This window comes from Oryzias latipes, chromosome 7, assembly GCF_053564925.1.
Source record: "Oryzias latipes strain Hd-rR chromosome 7, Olatipes_Hd-rR_3.1".
In the NCBI taxonomy this organism is placed as follows: domain Eukaryota; kingdom Metazoa; phylum Chordata; class Actinopteri; order Beloniformes; family Adrianichthyidae; genus Oryzias; species Oryzias latipes.
The window spans coordinates 10,839,130-10,851,119 of record NC_136243.1 but is presented as its reverse complement, the minus strand read 5'-3'; the positions used below and the strand labels follow the sequence as shown (position 1 = coordinate 10,851,119).

General features: G+C 42.1%; 1 protein-coding gene across 4 annotated transcripts; it reads left to right on the top strand.

The window, feature by feature from the left end:
* The first annotated feature begins 4,261 nt into the window (after window positions 1-4,261).
* On the top strand, window positions 4,262-11,120 carry sall4 (spalt-like transcription factor 4). 4 transcript variants are annotated; one of them, XM_004070999.5, is made up of 4 exons: window positions 4,262-4,828; window positions 6,517-8,913; window positions 8,995-9,296; window positions 9,389-11,120. In XM_004070999.5, exons 1-4 carry the CDS (start codon window positions 4,762-4,764, stop codon window positions 9,824-9,826), a joined length of 3,204 nt encoding a protein of 1,067 aa, XP_004071047.1. In that variant the 5' UTR covers window positions 4,262-4,761; the 3' UTR covers window positions 9,827-11,120. The 4 variants fall into 4 exon arrangements, with proteins under 4 accessions (XP_004071047.1, XP_011475896.1, XP_078806335.1 ...); XM_011477594.4 differs by having other exon boundaries at window positions 4,263-4,828; window positions 8,992-9,296; XM_078950209.1 differs by having other exon boundaries at window positions 4,566-4,975.
* The last annotated feature ends 870 nt before the right edge of the window (window positions 11,121-11,990 follow it).

The following is an 11,990-nucleotide window of genomic DNA, read 5'->3' as shown; positions in this document are numbered from 1 at the left end:
TGGTGTCCAAACTCATTTAGGAGAAGAACCAAAACTGCAGTAATTTTCTTTTACAACGGCCCCGACTGTCACACGGATGTGAAACCGGTCATAGTTTCCGAGCTCGCCAGTGCCTTTCATCTTTTATGGAGTCCTAAAAAAAAAAACACATGTCCAGTTCACGATTCTCAAGCAAGTGTTGGCCTGTTTTTGTTTGTCCTTGTCAAGCTTCCCAACCGGCGACACATATGAGGTAACTTCTCCTCCACAACTAATTAAAAAAAAAAAAAAACTCTAAAAGGGGATTGAAAAATAAGTCCCGGAGAGAGAAAAAAGTCAGTGTCCTGGGGCTGTCTCTGCTTTTTATGAGACCTTCTGTTGAGTTCCTCCATTGTCAAACACCTGGTCAAGGACACAGTAATGCGTTTGCCTTTTTCCTGGCTTGTCATTCACTTTTCATCAAAGTAAATGCCACAAATGGTCCCAAAAAAATGTTGGCCTCCGTATCTGGTAACTGAGTAGAAAAAGACAGGAAAGAAAGGTTTCAAAAATGCAGCTCTTCTCCAAAAGATCAATTTGTTTCTTAGTTCTTTGATTTCCAAAATGAAGAAGTAACAAAGTTACTCCCAGTTTTTTATCTGCAAATGGGTGAATTTCCACAGGAGTCGCTCAAATTCCTTCTGGTTCCCGCAAAATACACTTTAACGAGCGTGCACAGTTTGAGCTGTTTAGACTGAATGCAGAAAAAACAAAGTATTCAATGTATACTTTCTTATTGGGGCAATAAACTGTCTAGACAGCCCCCCCCCCCCCCCCCTCCTCTTTTTACCTTCAGTCAGTCCCTCCAAGCACACATTTGTTTATCTGAATATATTGGCTTGTCTTTGTCTCCGGCTTATCAGAAGTGTCATTATACAACACATACCCGTGCATTTCAGCGTGAAAAGATGGATTGCGAGGTCAATCTCAAAAATGGCGAGGCCTGCAATGAGCTGACAAGCACTTTGGTCCAGAATTTGTCCATTTTAATGATTTATTTTACCTTATTTAGATAACTTATTTTGACACAAATGTATTAATTTCTTCAAATGTTACCATTTCATTGAAGTCCAAGGACCAAAATATTTTACATTATCTTCTAGAATTTCAAAAATTGAATCGCTTGGGGTTTTTTTAACCACAGAATCTCTCATTTTTCAAAGCTTTTTCTGCAGTTTATGAAACTCACCTTGACTTTCAAAGCAGACAAATGCTGGGCTTCTTTCAGCTTCTCCTTTGTGCTTTTGCACATGAGTGGTGTGTCCTTTCCTGAACAGCAGGAGGAGTTTCTCTTCCTCTGTCACAGCAATCTGCAGATTTTGCCTAAAATTGACGTTTTTTTTAATTTTTCACAATCTGGGTTTGTGCATAAACCAAAGCATAAAGACAGTTTGTCTTTGGGCGTGCGATGCCACAGAAACAAGTTCCTGTCCATAAATGAGCAAATGACCATGAGAAATCATTTTTCTACTGTACCGCAGTAAACAATTTAGTCATCAAGAATGTGTCTGTGTGCACACTGCAAAAACACTCCTTCAAAGTAAAAGTCTGATGTTCTGAAATACAAAAAAATATTAAAGCAAAGTCCTGATGATGCACTAACTGAAGAGTTCTACTATTCTAGTTAATTCCAGTTTGTTTGTTTGCTTTTTCATAAAGTTATGAGATATGCTAAAGTTTTCCCTGCTTTTTTAAAAAGATTTTAAAAAAGATTTTTGTTTTTTCAGTTTGGTGATGTTTACAATAAACAAATACAGAAAAAGTCTCATAAAAACTTTATGAATAAATGTTTTGATTTTTTTTCTCGAACAAAACATTATATTTGGAGGTTTTAGGTCTTCACGTGAAAACAGGAAACATCCTGAAGTTTGGCATTTGTTCCTGTTTCTCTCACTGCAAAAAACTCCATCAAATAGTTGAAATTCCCGTCCAACTACAGTTTCTCTCTCGTGAAGACACCAAGACTCGTCAACTGGTATTCACACTACTTTAAAGCAATTTTTCCATTGGAAAACTGTATTTCTCAGGACAAAAATGTCTAGATTTCAGTAAAAAAAAAAAGCAATATTTTTTTGTCAAAAAACACCCCTTGAGCCATTTTTGTCAAATTCCTGTGTAGTTCCAGAAAACACGTCTACAACATTTTGGCATTTTGAGGTGCTTTTTTTTTTTGTTTAGGTCAATCTGCATATTTTCAATATTTGGGTGATTCCCAGTTTGGTGAAAAATTCCTGACTTTTTCCCCCCAAATGAAATTATTTTAAAGGTTTTGACTAGTAAATCGTTGGATTTACACCAGTCAATTGTTTCATCTGAGGAATAATTGGAAAACTATATGTAAGTTTTGGATTTTTTGCCGTATTTGACTTTTTCTGTGGTTCTTGTTGACCAAAACTTGCATTTTGAAATGATTTACGGCACTTTACTTTTGCATTCAGCAGCATCTAAAGTCAATGTTTTTTCACTGGAAATCTGTGAAAGTTCATATTAATTGTTTTATAATGACTTGATTCACAGGAAAAATACATTTTGGCAGAGCTTGACCTATTTTGCCATTCTCCAGGATTTCAACAACATTTAGGTGTTTTAGTGACACATAAGGCCTTTTTTTCTCAGTGGAAACCATTAAAATGTTTTTAAATGGTTGGATTTACACCAGATAACAATTTCCTTTGACAAATATAAGCAGTAAAGTAAGATTATTACAGTGTTTTACTTATTCTGTGGTTGACCAAAACCTGCACTTTTACAAAGTTCTGTACAGCCTCTACAGATGCAGTTTTCATTGTAAATCTTTGAAATGTTATTTTGTCACATCAGGAGGTTTAGATTAGCTCTTCTTATTAGAGATGGATTTTTATTAGTGTTACATCTAGTTTTTGTTAACAAAAACTCTCATTTTTTAAATATGTGACTGTATTTCAACACTTACATTTGCTGATGTTTTACTAGAAATCTGGGAATTGTGAAATTTTTATGTCGAATGAAGTCTTTTAGATTCATTTGACCAACAGGAAACATACTTTTTTGCAGAGCTTCACTTTTTCTGCGCTGTTCTTGTTTTAATTAACCAGAAATCATTATAATATTTGAGTGATTTCCAGCCGTTTTAGTGACAAATCGTGGCCTTTTTTCCTCTATTGGATATCTATACAATATATTGATAGTAATAGTAATAAGATTTACTCCAGACAAGAATTTATTACGACGAATAATGTGACAAAAATATGCAGTAAGGTGTGATTTTCTTGTCTTTTTATAATAATTTTAGTGATTTACAACAGTTTTTTCACTGTAAATCAGTGAAATGTTTCATTTTATTGTCATTTCAAGTGTTTAAGTTAATTTGATTGATAGGAGAAAAACACATTTGTAGAGCTTCATCAGTTCTGGTTTATACTAATCTGAATTTTCAAAATATTTGTTTATTTTCCCAGTATTTCTAGTAAGAAAGCATGGGTTTTTTTTCTCTCAGTGGAAATCTATAAGATATTTTAACTGGAAAAATATTGGATTTATACCAGATGCTCATTTAATCTGATGAATATTTGGACAAATATGAAGTAACATTTTTAATTCTTTGCAGTAGTTGACAAAAACTCGTTTTTGTGCAAAATGTAACTGATTTTCCGCACTTTCAGTTGCTGTTTTTGCACTGAAAATCTATAAAATGTCATTTAAGTTTTTATCATTTCAAATGTTTTATGTTAATTTGACCCACATGTCACAGAACAATTTTGTTGCTGAGCTTCATCAGTTCTGACATTAGTCAGAATGTTAACAATATTTGGGTAATTTCCAGCAGTTTTAGTGAGAAATCATGACTTTTGATCTCCAAGGAAATCTGTAAAATGCTTTAATTTGGAAATTATTGGATTCATAGAAGATAGTCATTGAATTTGATGAGTAGTTGCACAAATATGATGCAACATTGTGATTTCTCTGGATTAGTTCACTTCTTTTTAAAGTTCTTTTTAACAAAAACTTGCATTAATATCTGGCCCCTCAGGTCATTGTGTCAAATGTTTTGGTTTAATTGACTTATTTGGCAAATTACATTCTTCTGACTTATTGTTTGCATTCATTTGGATTTTTACAGTATTTGGGGGATTTTCAGTCTTTTTAGTGAACAAAAAAGGGCAGGTGAACTTTATATCCCGTTGCACATCTGCTTCTTGCTGTCAAGTCCACCCAAATCCCCGTTGGAGAGAAAGATTTGAAGTGTGGGTGCTCCACAGAAACCAGGACAAAAGCTCACATCTCCTCCACAGCACGAGGACTTCCCTGAAAAGCAAAGGGCAGCGGTCAAACCCGAAAAACTGCGAGCGCCACGCGGCTGAAAGTGGAGCTCTGCGCCAAATGTATGCGGCGTTTTTGGAAACCATTTGTGTTATGAAGCGCCCTCTCGTTTTACAGTATTTTTTTTTTGCCATGAAGGACGAAAGGAGCAAGAAGTTGTCCGTCTTTGACCCTGCCTCCATCCCGCACTCCGGCCACTGGCGTGCCTCCTCCCGCCCCCTCAGCCGCTCATCAATAGGGAGTCCGTTTGAATAATGTGTGAGCGCTCTGGACTGGAGCCAATCAGCTGTCAGGGGCTCGTGATAAATCGCAATGCATTATTGATAATAATAATTACGTTGACATGCGCATTTCCCACTCGAGGGGCTAATTTTCCGAGCCGACGGATTTGCAGAAGAAGGGCAGGAAAATTGTCGGCGACTCTTTGCTCCTGATGGTCGCAGCATGTCGAGGCGCAAACAAGCCAAGCCGCAGCACATCAACTCCGACGAGCCCGCTGTGAGCCACACTGGTGAGTCTGACTGGACCGGACTTCATATTTAAACTCGTTTTAGCCCCACTTTCCCTTCCTTTTTCCGCGCCGTCCACGCGCTCGTAGACCCGCTGGTGGCGGCGGAGCTGGGGCTCGCGATGGGACCGCACGCGCGCATTCTCACAGGTGCTACACAGTCCGACTTTACTACGACGCGACAAAGTAACTTTATTTTTACTTCAATGGCGCCGCTTCGCTTGGAAGGTTCTGCATTTATTTCACATATTTGAATTAAAGTCGGTGGGTTTTGCTGCCTGGCGGCCTTTCGCCACCCCCACTTCCATTTTTTGGGGTAATATTGTGTCAATTATTCGACTTTTTCCACGAGTCATGTAGTAACTTTTTTCGTTTGTTTACGTCACCTTTTCAATTCAAACTTTTTCTTGCGTCATTTCTTTCAACCCCAATTAATTATTTTGTTAATATTTTAAGTTTTTCGGTTTCTTTTTGAAACCTTTTATTTTAATTTACTCTTAATAAACTTTTTTCCCCACTAGTAATAAAATGTGACTCTGTGTTAAGCTGACCCAAAGGCAATAAATCCCCCAGTTTAATGCATGACTGTTTCCTTTAGTAGCCTACATATGTGGAGAGGTGGGGGATGGAGCCTTTTTTTGTGGAGACTGGGTGGGGGTGCGTTTTGGCGTTGCCATATGCAGGCTCCAGTGCGGTCAAAGGCTTCACCTTTTTTTTTTTAATATATAATCTGATCACGTGGTGGGGGTGTGAATGCCGTGTCGGACAGTTCGCATTGATTTTTGAATTCTGGTTTGTCTTTAGACCATTCAGAATCAGAATGAAACTTGTTGAAGTCTGAGCACCTATATACTGAATCTGAGAGTGACCTCGTGTCATATCGCACGCAGTAAAGGTGATCGGGTCATGCGCAGTCAAGTGGTTATCCGACGTTTAACCTAACTTTAGAGGATCCCATTTCTAGGCAAGTTTCAGCTTTTATCTGCAAAATCATGAGATTCCTCACTTCCAGTTGACTTTACATGACTTTTATTTATTTTATTTTTTAAATATAAATTACCCCTAAGATTCAGATTGACTGTTTGGTCTCTGAAGTGGATAGCCCAGTCATGGTTTGAATCTTATATAGTTGTAAACTTTTGTGAAGCTCCTTCAGTGCCTCTTGGTGAGCAATTAACAAGGCCAAACGTTTCCTTTAGGGGTGTGGGGAGAAATGCAAACAGGTGGTCTGCCCCCTCTCTTTGAGGCATTTGCATTTAACAATACACCCAGTTGTGAAATGGCTTCTTGGTTACAGGACACTCAGAGGAATGATCAGGCCCTGAAAGGGTGCTGTAAACTGTTTCTTAGGAGGTAAAAAATGAAATTAAACCCTTTTTGGGTAACCATGACAATTTCCTTTTGTTATAGATGAAGTCTTTATTTTCCAGCTTTTATGTGGAAAGAAGTCCACTTTTGTGATTCAGGACAGTTAAATCAAAGGAGGATGATTGCCCTCTGGTGGCCCTCCAGACAACACATTAGAGGTTTTAAGCAGCTGCATTGTCTTTAGGGGTTGGGAATGTCTGCCTTTTTGCATAATCTCAACTAAAAAAAAATGCTTCTTTTTTTCTCTCAGTAATTCTGTGTTTGTCATTTGTTTATCATTTATGTCGGGGGGAAAAAACTGACGAGAATCTCCCTCTCTTAAGATATTCCTCGAGATGATCAAGCTGAGGAAGACGGAGGCGACATAAAGCGTTTCAAGATGGAGGAAACCAGAGTCTGCGCCAAGTGCTGTGCCGAGTTCTTTGACGAAGCCGAATTCACTGAGCACCAACGAAATTGCACTAAAAGCCAGCAGGTGGTCATCATGAAGGAGGGAAGTGGCAACGAAGTGCCAGAGGAATATTCCCAAGGCTCCCCCGAAGGCCTCAACAGCGACCACGACGATAGCCAGTCCAGCAGTCATTCCCACATTGACCAGCTAGAAAGAACGGAGGAGGAGTCCAGTATGAATGCAGAAGACTCGGGACATGGGGACCCGGGCGATGTGGCCGCGAGTCCTGAGACGCCTTTTCACCCTTCACCCAAAACGCAAGATTCCAGCGTCCCGCCTGAAACCATACCTGACGCTAAAGTGGCTGTCTCCCAGCATTCCTCAAATGCTTCTCTGACGTCAGCACAGGACGCCCTGCAGGCCATCCCAATTATCTTGGAGCAGCTCGTGTGCCTTCAGCAGCAGCAGCTCCAGCAAATCCAACTCACAGAACAGATTAGAATCCAAGTGGCCATGATGACGCCTCAGGGTCTGAATTCATCGGTAGGAGCAGCCATGGATCCTCTAAAAGCCCTGGGTGCTCATCTCTCTCAGCAACTGTCTGCTGCGGCGGCACTGATCGGGAAACGAACTGGCAACCAGAGTCTTTCCATGGAGACGATGAAGCAAGGCAAACTACCGCTACCCACTGGCATTCCTGCTTCTCTGGGCACAGGACTGGGATCAGTAGCCTCCAAAACAGACATTTTAAAGGGCGTTCCCGAACTGGCCAGCCGTTTACCAGCACTGCTGCCCCAGTCTCCAAATGTCTTAGCTTTCCCCGGCTCCTTCAATGGTATGCAAACGGGGCTAGATTCCTCCAAGAAGTTGAAGTCCAAAATGCTGAACCTTCCCGCAGAATCAAAGAATGTGGAGTCATTGTACAAGCATAAGTGTAAATACTGTGGGAAGACCTTTGGGAACGACAGTGCCCTCCAGATTCACCTTCGCTCTCACACCGGAGAGAGACCCTTCAAGTGCAACATCTGTGGAAACCGCTTCACAACCAAAGGAAACCTGAAAGTGCATTTCCAGAGGCATAAAGACAAATACCCAAACATCAGCATGAACCCTCATCCTGTTCCGGAGCACCTTGACAATATTCCCACCAGCAGTGGGATTCCTTTTGGTATGTCCGTACCCCTGGAGGAATCGAACCTGACTGAAATGAAGCCTGTCCTTAGTCACCCTGCTGCTGGATTCAACCCACCCTCCATACATGGTTTCAAAACCTTTGATAGTTTTGGGGGGCCGTCGCCATCGCCAAACGATGGCGCTACACCTGCGGCCCTGGCCTCTGTGTTCAGCAAAGAGACGGGACTGGATCCAAGTCCGAAGGATGCCAAAGAGTTCCTGGGAGCGCTGCATCACCCCAACCCGCTTCCTGCAGAGCAGAGCTCCGGAACAGCTAAACTGCAGCAGATGGTGGACTGCCTGGAGAAGAGAACCAATGACCCCAACGAGTGTGTCATCTGCCACCGGGTGCTCAGCTGTCAGAGCTCCCTCAAAATGCATTACCGCACACATACAGGCGAAAGGCCCTACAAGTGCAAAATCTGTGGTCGCGCGTTCTCCACAAAAGGTAACCTGAAGGCTCACTACGGAGTTCACCGAGCCAACACTCCTTTGAAAATGCAACACTCATGTCCCATCTGCCAGAAGAAGTTCACAAACGCTGTGGTTCTGCAGCAGCACATTCGCATGCACATGGGAGGCCAGATCCCCAACACCCCCATGCCAGAAAGCCAGTTTGAACCAGCAGATACCATGGACCAGTCTCTGTCAGAAGAGAAGTCCATGGATGCCCCCAGCTTTGACGCAAGCATGGATGACCAAGAGCTGAGTTCCCAAAAGCCACCTGGTGCCTCAGACCCCCTTCCGTCTACTTCTGAGGAGCAGAAGCATGCCGTCCTCTCCAGCTTAGATGTTCTGAAGAATCTCACCTCTGCGCTGGCACTGAAACGCCAGACGAGCACTGCTTCAGAGAATGAAGGCACCTCCAAAGAATTCCCACCAGCTCCAAAAGAAATGGATTTTACAAACGGCTGTAGTCCTGCCGTTTCTGATTCCGCCATGTCCTTTCACTCCTCCTCCCCGGTTCACAACGCAGGCACCAAGTCTCCCCCTTCCGCTGTGGAGGAGATTTCTCGCAGTGGGTCAAGATTGGACTTTGACTCATCACAAGATGGCTGTGAGACGAGCGGAGCTCTTGACCTCACAGCGTCCAGCAGCTTTACCCCGAAAGCTATTAAAGAAGAACCAGGTTTGCCATTTTCAAACGGAGACTATGGTGAGTTTCATCTGGAGAAAGCCCTTCAATCATTTTTATAAAAGCCTAGTTCTGACTTCTATCCACATTTTGTTTCAGCAGCTCCTGCCAACATAGCTTTCATGAAGATTCCCCCGGGTCTAAGCAGTCTGGACATGAAAAATCCTCCAGAGAACCCCTTGGGCCCTCACGGCTTATTCAGCTCTCAGATGCCTCAAGGTGCTGCCTTGCACTCTATCTCCTCCGCACCGCGGAGAACAACCAAACAGCACATGTGCAATGCCTGCGGCAAGAACTTTTCATCCGCCAGCGCCTTGCAGATCCACGAGCGCACCCACACGGGGGAAAAGCCTTTTGCCTGCCATATCTGCGGCCGGGCTTTCACCACGAAGGGAAATCTCAAGGTAAGCGGCAGCTTCGCTCCAAAACATTAGCTCACTTTCAGTTCTGGTTTTTAAACAGTCTTTTTTATTTGCTTTTATTTTTTGTCTTGAAGGTGCACATAGGCACTCACATGTGGAACAACTCATCCCGCCGTGGCCAGCGCCTGTCTCTAGATAACCCAATGGCCTTGATGGCAATGAGCTCCGAGGCCAAGATGATGCCTGAGATGATGGCTACGCCCAAGGAGCTGAGCGTGCCACCAATAAACTTTGACCCTTCCCTGTGGAATCAGTACGCCGCTGCCGCCTTCAGCAGTGGCCTTACCATGAAGACCAATGAGATTTCTGTCATTCAGGGGGGCGGGATTCCTCTCCCTGGGAGCCCCGCCGGCGGGCCTCTGATCGGGTCGACTGGGGGCCTCATGAAGATGGACGGATCCCACTCGGGCTTGCCCGCCACCATGGCGGAAATTGAGAAAAACGGCTCAGATAGCGTGCCAAAGTCGCAGTTCCCACATTTCATGGAGGAGGGCAAAATTGCAGTAAATTGACGTAAATCTTTTTAAACCATCAGGTAGCCCCTCCCCCTCTTTGCATTTGAATGTTTCATCGGAGGTACAATCAAATCCTATTTGTCCATTGAAGCGATCTTCCCTCCAGAACTCACTGACTCTTAAGCCTTTAGTTGAACTTGATTATAACTACTGTAGTTCTTTTGTTTTATATGAATATATATGCGGGTATTTTTCTTTTTTTTTGTGACTTTGTTTTGCTTTTTATCCACAGGTTTGAATGTATAACTTACTTGAAACTGCTTTAACTCATCCTCACCAACTTTGAAGGATCTTGACTTTATTAGGGACCGCTGCAGGGCGGTTTTTTTTTTCCAGGATCTGACCAATCAGGACAGACTTATGTTATAATGAACAATATCTAAAGACTACTCTCCCTTCTCCCTTCATTTATGCTGTATGTTTGAAGACTATTTTTTTGTTTTTTTTCCTTTAACTTTTTTTTTTGTCTTCTTATTACAGTTTTTCTATATTTCCATTCAATCGACACACCACCAGTTCAAATTAGACCCTTAATTCCATTTTTCGTTTTCTTCAAAGTGCCTAATATAAATTGTGTTGCATTTCAAGGTTTCTCGAGTTCTGGATGCGTCTTTCTTGTGTCCATGCTTTGCTAAAATGTCTCAAACTTTACAAATTGCAGAGTTGGCTGAGCTCTCGGGGCGGTTGTGCCCAAGGTTCTCATGCCTGCACTTTATTTCAGGTTCAGGTGCATTTCTAATCTGCCATTTATTTGTTTTGTTTTTATATTTAAATGAAAGAAAGCAGCTTCTTGAAACCTTTTTATTGTGTGTTCTTGGTTAATTTTTACATGTAGCAGGATGTATTTATTTATAACACCCCGGAATGCTTGAGTTGAAGGGGTTTAGCTCTACCTCATCTAGATTCTGTGACCCCCTCAATGCAGCCTATTGTATGTCTCCCAGTCCACCCCCGGCCCTCACACGGAAGCGTTTTCATTCTCAACCTGCTGAGTCGAACAGTCATGAATGTATCACTGGACACTTTACCCAACTCAGACTGGTCAGAGGACTGTGGGCTCCTGCTGTTCATTCCCTATCGATATGCATTTTTGCCAATTCGTGCCTTTCTTTAGCAAACCATGTCAGAACTGCTTTCAAGTTGTCTCCACACTTCAGGTAATGTTGAGCCAGTTTGATCTGTTTACAGTGTAAATGTAATTTTTTTCCCCCCAAGTTTTCCTATGCTAAATGTTTATCAGAGTTGTTCTTTTTTTTTTTTTTGAAAAATAAAATCACTGCAACTTTTTCAACCTTCTTCCCCTTATTATTGTAGCCAGAAGCTGTCCTGGACAAGGACTATTTGGTTTTTGTGATTCTTCTTCCCTACTGGGCCTTTGAGTGACAATTTTGCCCCTGCCACATATTCAAAAACTCACCAAAATTTGCATAGACCTTGTACCATCACACCGGGTGAAACCATCAACAAAAATGAACTGGGCCAAAATCTCTTATGGGGCTCAAAAGAGATTTTAAAATCCACTAATCAAGTAAAAACTAAAAAAGTCTGAGATGAAATTATGGCATGGTTACAGGACGGCCATTTTGTGACACATAGTGAAATTTGGCTACATTTTCGCGCTATGTGGCAAAAAATTGAGCAATTTTCTAAAGGCTCACACATACAGCCAGCTAAAGGCTACGGCAGAAGTTTTGTTGATTGTTGACCTCCGGAGGAGCCTGCCATCTTGAATTTTCCATAAACTATATCACTTTTAGTACTTTCAAAGAATTTGAACAACCAAGACATGATGACTCAGTCTTCTTTCTGATTATGGGATGTCCACTGCGGTACTGAGAAATACTGGAGGCTATTTTGTGATTAAAATATTTTCCAGCTACAGCAAAACTACATGGATTTAATGGGTGAACCACCTTTTTAACACTCAGAGTTTGGCATATATGGTGCATCTTGTTTTAGTGCAGAGGTGTCAGATCCAGGCCTCAAGGGCCAGCACCATGCTGGTTTTTCGGAAGCCCAACCCTACATGCTGCTGATCACCTCAATCAGGTGTGTTTTGCCAATGAAAAGCTCCAGTGGGAGGTTAGTTGGAAAACCTATAGGACACCAGCCCTTGAAGCCTGGGGGGTATTCCAGAAAGAAGGTAATGCTAGTTACCACG